Source organism: Pundamilia nyererei, unplaced genomic scaffold (genome assembly GCF_000239375.1).
Source record: "Pundamilia nyererei isolate P.nyererei 1_Seehausen unplaced genomic scaffold, PunNye1.0 scaffold00038, whole genome shotgun sequence".
Taxonomy (NCBI): Eukaryota; Metazoa; Chordata; class Actinopteri; order Cichliformes; family Cichlidae; genus Pundamilia; species Pundamilia nyererei.
This window is the reverse complement of record NW_005187439.1, coordinates 2602910-2611550: the sequence shown is the minus strand read 5'-3', so window position 1 is coordinate 2611550 and position 8641 is coordinate 2602910. Positions and strand designations below refer to the sequence as shown.

The 8641-nt window shown below is 42.0% G+C and overlaps 1 protein-coding gene across 1 annotated transcript; it reads right to left on the bottom strand.

Annotated features, from left to right (window-relative positions):
- Window positions 1–1685: 1685 nt before the first annotated feature.
- Window positions 1686–7951, bottom strand: slc25a25a (solute carrier family 25 member 25a). The gene is made up of 10 exons (XM_005730566.2): window positions 7679–7951; window positions 5975–6101; window positions 5746–5833; window positions 5517–5628; window positions 4242–4400; window positions 3536–3688; window positions 3333–3440; window positions 3066–3233; window positions 2812–2962; window positions 1686–2681 (listed from the first exon to the last, which is right to left on the bottom strand). Exons 1-10 carry the CDS (start codon window positions 7838–7840, stop codon window positions 2494–2496), a joined length of 1416 nt encoding a protein of 471 aa, XP_005730623.1. The 5' UTR covers window positions 7841–7951; the 3' UTR covers window positions 1686–2493.
- Between the last annotated feature and the right edge of the window lie 690 nt (window positions 7952–8641).

Below are 8641 nucleotides of genomic sequence, written 5' to 3'. Positions count from 1 at the left end.
TGTCACATGCAAGATAAGAAAATAAAATACAGTCTTTTAATTTTGTTCCAGTGTGCACAGGGTGCCAATCCTTCTTTTCTTTTTTCTTGTTTTTGAAACATATGATAGGACAGAGAACAGGACAAAACCTGATACAGACCAGAACACTTACAAGATAACAAATACTGGTATAAACATTCAAATGAGTGTAGTCCATGCAGGTGTGTGCATTACTCTGTTCAGTGTGAAAGTCTTTTCATTTCTTCTTGTTTTACTTCCAAGGAGCCAGACTTTTTTCTATTTTTTTAGGTGCCCTTGAGCAATAGTTTTCCAAGCTTTTTGAATGCCCTGCTTTTTCTCTCATTTACAGTCCAGTACTCGTAACTGACCGTATTCAGGGAAATCATGAATATTGACCTATGAATCATTCGTGCACAAGAAAAGCAGAAGAAAATCATTGGGAACAGGTTTTATGAAGTGATGAATCCAAATCTAAAATGTTTGGTTTGAGTCGTCAGTATGTAAGTGTCTACAGCCTCTGTCATGGTTCTGAGCTTCATTTGAAACTGTGAAGTTTGAGATGTGAAACTGGGTGGGAAAAGCATCAGATTTTCACCATGACAATGATCCCTAAAACACTGTCAGTGCAGTAAAAGCATGCCTGGATAGAAACACACCACTTAAAATATAAAGAAATTAGAAGTGGCTCAAGACTTTTGCACAACACTGCACATAATTACATTATACTTTCTCAGGAACTTGCGACAGGCCCAGTTACCACAAAAACTGCTAATTAACTTATACCGCTCCACCATCGAGAGCCTTCTGACCTACTGCTGTACTGTGGAGGACAAGAGAAAACTGTAGTGGGCAGTGAGGGCGGCAGAGTGGGCAACTGACACTTCACTAATCCCCCTCAGGGACATTTATACTGGCAGACTTCAACAGAAAGCCAGCATCATCAGCAAGGACCCCTCGCACCCTGGACACTGAAAATAAAAGCAAAAAAAGAAAGGAATTACAAAGCTCTTCTTCAAAACATGAAGTTTTTCTGAAAGAATCTCATAACATCAAATCCTCCAGGAAGGTTCCCAGGTGTGAAGTGACCCTGAAGAATCTGCAGCCACAGAGCTAGTTAAAATCTCTAAAAAGAAAAAGAGCTTCAATGTTTCCTATATAACTGAACTGTTTGTGAAAGGAAAGCTTGTGATTCCAGATACTTTCACAAACCTTCCCAAGAAAAACTGACAAATGAGTTCAAGGAAAAGTGATTGGGAAAAGGGAGGTAGGAGGTAATATTTTGGACTAGTTGTCTGGAACCATGCAGTTATCACATCTGCCAGACACTTCAGGGTCACTTCACTCTGTAAATGTTGTTGATCGTAGCCATTGTGTGCATTTATATACCACGTAATCACTCAATTCTTGTTTTGGAAGCAATGAAAAGATCCACTTTTGGATATTACAGATGCACCACCCAGGCATGTGCAGTTTAAAAATAAGAAGCCTGTCTGCTGAGGTTCCACTTCTGTTTTCATCACATGCACGATCACTCGATCTGCATAAGGAAAACCCTCCAAACACCACAAATATGTGAGATTACCAAACTTCTCAGTCTGGAGGAGTTTGCTGTTTGGAGCTGAAGTGTACCCCTCAGCCTTTTTGAGCTTCAGTGTGTGAATTTCAGTGCCAAAAGAGAAATGAGACAGATTTATAATTTCCATTTATTTGCATCGAAAATGGTCCATTAAAACACTAAATCGGCATTGACAACATCATTTAGAGGCTTACTAGCTTTAATTAAAGTGCATTATGCCGTCTGTCTTTTCACTTTCTAAATACACATGCTCTTTAAAATGAAGGGAAAAAAAAAAAAAAAGCAGCCCTTTAATCTGAGGTGAACATTAAGTAACATTCAATTAAACAAGAATTAGGGCGACTAAACACATCAACGATCTCACTGCATCAGCAAAGTTTCTTTTCCCGCCCCGTTTTCACCATTTCAGACAACTACACGTAGTTATCAACATTAAGGCTGATTTATGTAGTTGCACATTTTGGCTCAAGATTTACTTCCCTTTCTAAATAAAACAATAAATACAGGACGGGTGGTAATAAATACTCCGGTCAGTCAGTCACTCAGTCATTCATTCATTCAGGGGTGGAGAGAAATTCAAACTGTGTGCAAAAATCTTCCCGTCTGGGACATAATCATTTCACTCTGTGCATTTTAATGCTTTATCCACCAAGATTCACTCAAGAGAGCAAAAATATTTGGTCCTTGCTTCTCATACAGTCACCGTTCAGCTTCTCTTTAAAGGTAATAGCAGCAGTCACGACATCCTGAGCTCACAGAGTCCATAACCTCCACCTCGCCGTGTCCTTTCTAGTCTTTCGTCAGCTGACATTCACAGAATGAAATGGCTCCGCGAACCTCTGGAGGGGCCTGAAAGCCCCCGGGGGGATTCCTAGCATGAGCCTTGGGAGGGTGAGGGGTGGGGGGACTAGGGAGCCTTATCTTGAGGTCACTCCCAGCTGTGTCTTCAGGTGCTCGTACACAACATAGCTGATGCTGACGGCAGGGATGACTTTAAGGAAGTTGGGGGCCAGGCCTCTGTAAAGCCCAGTGGGCCCCTCGTTCTGCAGGATCTGCCTGAAGAGGCTGGACATGGTCACCTGCTGTTGGCCGCCATCTACTGCAGCTGAAAGGGTTAAAAATGGACAAGCTTAGACTTGTGTTCAAATACAGTTACCATCCAGTTATTTTTAAGTTACTAAATGTATAAAACCGTCTGCTACTGATGGAGTAACAGGTCAGTATTGAGGCCTCACCTTGTGCTTGCATGCGGGTTCGAACCAGAGCCAGGGGGTAACTGGCGAGCTGACCGCAGGTACTGGACACTGTGCCGCAGGCCAGCAGGACGAACACACCGGGGTCTGTGCTGTTGGTGCCGTACTGCTGGAGGTAGGTGTTTTTTAGAGTCTATGGAGAGAAAACAAAAAAGGTCAATCTACAGTCTCAGTTTGAATTTTATTTTGTAGGAGTTCTGGGGATTTCTAAACAATGTATGCTTGTGACTGCTCACCTCGTACACTGCGAGGTCAATGCCCGCATAGGGCACGATGCCCAGCATGTTGGGGACGTATCCTTTGTAAAACGCGCCGAGGCCTTCTCTTCTGAAGATCTGCTTGGCGCAGTCAGTGATACCAGCATACTGGCCGGTCTTCCTCAGAGCGAGACGGGTTTTAAGCACCTGGAACAGATTCAGTACAGATAACGTCAGCTTTGACTGTACAGTCGCGACAGAGGCATCACAACGCTACAGGATAGATCTAATTAAAGAGATAATCACCTCCATGGGGTAGATTGTGCTCTGGGCAATCACTCCTGCCAAAGATCCTGCAACAAACCGCTCCAGGATGCTCAGAGCTTTCTTATCACTGCCGATTAAACGCTTAATCTGGAGAAGCAAGTTGAGAAAGAACAGATTAGCAAATGACATCAAGAACACTGTGCCTCGTCCATTAAACCCGTCCCTTGATAAACCCATCATACCTGCTCGTAAGCCATGAACTTGAGGGCCGACTCGGGGGCAATTTTGAGGATATTCACGCCATTTCCTCGCCACAAGGACCTCGTACCACCTTCTTTGATCATCTGCATGAGTCCGCTCATGATGCACATGTTGTTGGTTCGGGATCCGTAAACCTGGGGGAGGAAGAATATTGTATTTGATTAAACTACTACATTAATTATGGGATTACTTGGGCATGGTGCCATGTGGGTCATCATGTTTTTAACCAAATCTAAGCCAACTGGGTGAATATCTAATCAATAGGACAAAGTCTCCTGACGCACACCATGGGGATGATGACACATATTTAGTATGGGTAGTTTGAGCTTGGATGACAGCGAGTACTATGAAGCCAAGGGTGTGACAGCGGTTTGAGAGCAGTCATTGGTCATTGCCTGGACTCTGGCCCCTTGCCGTTACACACTGTTAAACGTTAACTTGCTTGTGAGCGTTAGGTAACGGGCGCTTGAGCAATTTCAAACCATAATGGCCACAAATACTCAGAGCTAAAATCTCAGTAACGTTTAACATGTCATGCATCAGCGGACACTTTAAATGCCCGACAGCTTTAGTCATAAGACCCACAAGCGGAGAAATTTCCACAACTTCCTCTTCACAGGCCCATCATGTGCCTGCACTTGATCAACAGCTGCTTCAAGTGTATTAAGAGGTCCAAGTCGATCTTACCTGCATCGTGACTTTGAGTCGATCCAGGGGGGCAGTGCAGGTCCTCGAAACTGCTCCTGCTCCTCCACCTGCGACCAGATGTCTCCACCACATCCCAGTCTGCTTCTCCTCAATGGTGAAGTCATCGGGGACCATGAGATTCTCTCCAACATCGAATATCTGATCAGAAGATGACATGAATGGTCAGATATAGAGAGCAAAAAACCCCTAGTAGAGGTTTTAGTCATTTTGTCTCGGCAACTAACAGAAATTACTCTCATTATGGAAACATACATGAAGAGATTACAAAGGACAGAGTGGAGGTTAGTTTCACATGGACCACTCTTGAACATTTTGGAACAGGACCCATTTTGTGTCAAGCTTCTATTCTTAACCAACATGTGGTAAAAATCCTTTGTGTTAACATCTGAACATTTCTCTCATGTGGGCCACATGATGGTGAGCTCATGTGTGACTGCAGGTTAAATGTGTAAGCCTCCCCCCACCAGCACAGCAAATGTCAGAACACGGGGATTGTTTTCAAAGGAAGACATGTTGAGAATATAGGTCAGGGATGTGTTTAAAACCTCTAACTTTCCCCCTTTAAAAGAAAAAACAAAACAAACCAAGCATTTTGCCTTCTTATTCTCTCTCTGGGACTCTTATGGAGATAAAACTGTGCAGGTTGACATCTGACCTGACTTTCTGCAGTCTGAAATGATCCAGCACTTTACATCTCTGCTCAGCTTGAGGCCGGCTTGTGCCGCCAGGCGAGTCTGCTGGTCTCATTAGCTCTAAAATAACTTGTTCTGCCCCTGAGATCAGAATGTGTTCCTCCGGGAGCTGTGCTATATTACATCTCCAGTCTGCACCTGCTCTGACCGCTGCTGCTGCTCTCCTTTACATAACAGCACCGAGACAAATCCTTCCAACATAATCCTGCAGGAAAGAGCCCAATTCCTTTCATGGCCTAAGAGCTTAATTGCTGACGCATGGTTTGTGCTCATGGCCTTTCTGGGAATTTGCTCTTTAATTGACCCACTCAACAGGAGGGTGTAAGAACTTTTGCCTTTGCTATGTTATTGTTATCGCATATGATGATAAAGTTATCAACCAAGAATAGCTAAAAGTAGGACATGTGAAAGTTTATGCAAGAGCAGAATTTTCTACTTCTCTTTCATAAAGTTAATTTTGGCACATTAATGATTTGTCTCTAGTTTTAGGCTTTGAAGGTCAAAGCAGCAGATTTGTTCCCTTTTTTGGGCAAAACTTTTGGTTTCAGTGTGAAGTACTAACCGTGGAGTGTTTCCAGTAAAGGATGATCTCAGGAATGTTCTCCGTCTTCTCCACCATGGCATACTTGCTCCAGTCTTTACTGCCGATTGTTATCATGCCGTTCTTATCCATGCTTTAAAATAAATAAATGTATAAAATGATGAGACATTGTTTCCTTAAAATATATAAATACATAAAAATCTAAAATCCCAAAGATTAAAAAGATGTATACATATATATTTTTTTTTACCTCTTAAGGACTTTCTCCGCATGTTGCAGAGAAATATGCACACCAAGGTCACGGAGCGACTGCATGAACTCTTTAGGGTCAACGCGGCCTTTAAAAGGAAGCAAAGACACATTGTGAGAAAATGCGTCCTTCACACTTAAAGCTGCGGAAATGACACAAAGTGAAATTCGAAACCACTCGAGGAGTTTCGTGTGAAACAAAAAGCATGACTCTATCTCCTGCCACATACCTGCATTCTTCCTGTCGAGACTCTTCACCACAAGCTTCAGGTCTTTCTCGTAGTCTTGTAGATAGTGAACAAACTCCTCAAAGTCCAGCTGTCCGTCTGAGTTGTTTTCTTCCCTTTTTAATGTTTTCTGTGAAGAAGAAATAAAACCAGAGTCAGACAAGATGGCAGAATTTGAATAATCTGATTTACTGATTCCAATCCAGTGAGTCAGCTTCATGGAGGAGTAGAAGGTGACATTTAGCAATGGTATGCAGTAGTCATCTCCCCTGAGAGTTTAACAATGTCTTATGAAACAAGTACAGCAAGTTTGAAATGTAGCCTGTAACTGATGCCTCCCAAATGATTAGCCAAGTGACCATAAACCAGCCCTGGAGACCCACTGGCGCATTAAAGGTGTCCCCTCAGCTTGATTTTTATTACCCAAAGGGCAGCTATGACCATTTGCCAGGCCACAAGCCTCTTGGCTTTCTTGAATGACGTCTATTTCTCCTGGGCCTATTAGGGTATTAGGTAATAACACCCTTGTCCATCTTCACCCTCAACTGCAGGCTGACCCAGCCAACTGCTTTAATCCATGTCTAGGTTGAAACCTGCAGGGCTAAAATAAGACCGGGATATACTGCTATCATTGACTGATACCGCCTGACCTGCTGCCCAGACCGCCTGTAGGCATATGACTGAACCCGATACCCCATCTGCAGATATTTGCAGCTTGCACCCTACTCCCTGCAGGAGTGCATCAGAGTGACTTAAAGCACAGCTAAAAGGGCCATTTTGTGCCGGTTCATGAAGCCTGAGATGTTAAAGAAACTGCTGCAGACTTTAAGCCTTTGCATAACCTTGATTAAAACACGTTTAAAAACACAATTATGAGCAAATCCTAATGAGCCCCAGCCTCTTAACCCCCCAAAAAGGCCCATAGATAAAATGTACTGGATAAGACACTGGGCACCTTTTAAAACTTGAAATAATGACTTTTTTTTTTAAAGAGTGGTTTCTAAACCTTTTCTTCCCAATAATTTAATTTGTGTTGACAGATGCATTTAAAACAATCACATTGTTATGAAATCGTGAAATTAAAACATGAAAAGTCAGTGGTGGGTCAGCATTCCTAGGATTACAGATGCACCACGAGTCATAGCTATATGGGATCTGCCTGCCCCAAAACCATCAGTTTCAGAGTAGTAAAAGACCTCAAGGACATCAGGGAGAAACGCATGACCTAGAAACGGGAACAGCTAATTAAACAACTTTTGTACTTATGCACACGATTTACTTTTTCTCAGTTACATATAGCGAATGATACCGGCTTCCAGCTGCCCTCTTTCAGTGTAAGCGCATGGCCGGAATTCCTTTTTAGGGTGGATTTTCCCCATGTAAGCTGAATGGCAGTCTTTTTCAGCCCGAACCGGCTCGGTTAAGTTTTAAAGTTTGCAGTAACAGGCTTAAATCAACAAATATTGATTACTTTTCAATGTCATTTAGGTTAAATACGGATGTTACGTTAAAGTTGCAGCAAAAATGCCCGGAATCTTCTCGTGAATTTTCTCGAAACCGGTCTTTTTTGCGGCCTAGTCGTAAGGCTTTTACTACTGCGCGCTAATCTTTCCGGTCGCCGGAGTGAACGGATTTGTGGCGCTCAGACTAATCAATGTTACGAACTAGGTTATTCTGACTGTGTTAGTTAACTTATTTATTTCCTACCTTTCGCCATCGTTGGTAGGCTGAAAACTCTTGGGACGGCAGGAACACACTGAGTTTGTTAAAAAGAGACTTCAACTCAGATGGAAGTCCGTTAGACTCGAAATATTCCACTTCAATCGGGTCCGAGTTAGACACGGGGACGTAAAGGCACAGGCCGAGCATCTTTGGTAAATTAAAACTTCAATAAATAAATAAATATCACAAGGTTGCGTCTGCCCTGTCCGGGACAATACTGAATGCCGGTAAGGAAGGACCGGCTACTAAAGAATGTCAGAAGTCCACGCCTCTTCCAGAATATCTACGTAATTGGTCCGTCCCTCGTCAATGAAGACAAAACGTCATTTTTACTACGGACGAATAACTGAGGCCGCCCATTGATGGGCTCGACTCGGTCCCGCCTTTTCCTTTCTTTTTTTTTTTGTGTGCGAGTGAGCGAAGGAAATTGACCAATCCTGTGGTAGGTTTAGTCTGCAATTTGAAATATTAACCAATCCTGTTTTTCCTTCCATTGGAAACTGGCGGCCACGGGGTTTATATTACGGCCTATGTGCAAGGAGCTCCGCAGAACGTCTACATAAAATAAAATAAAATTTGAAGCAACTAATTATTATATGACCACTTAATAGATTTTAATTCAATATAATAATTAACAAAAACATAAATAAATCTGTTATTGATTGAAAATATAATAATAACAACAGAAAATCCACAAGTAGAATATTAAATTATTATAATAAGAAGAAAAGTATCTCTTTATTTGTACAGAATATTTTAAAAATTATTTTAAAAAAATATGAAGAATGAATGATAAAGAAGAATTCAAGGTAGGTAGTTTAATAATTTTAAGGAGAATATTTATTACATTTTATTGTACGCTGAATAGATTAGATATGTATTGTCAAGAGTATTCAAATTTACATTTTGTTTCAATCACATGCACAGTATGGTAGTTTTTGCCACATT

Coding starts and splice junctions, on each gene's coding strand:
- slc25a25a (XM_005730566.2), bottom strand. CDS start 7,840: ATGCTCGGCCTGTGCCTTTACGTCCCCGTGTCTAACTCGGACCCGATT. Junction 3,441..3,535: donor AGTTCATGGCTTACGAGCAG/GTATGATGGGTT, acceptor TTGCTTCTCCAG/ATTAAGCGTTTAATCGGCAG. Junction 2,682..2,811: donor AACCCGCATGCAAGCACAAG/GTGAGGCCTCAA, acceptor TAACCCTTTCAG/CTGCAGTAGATGGCGGCCAA.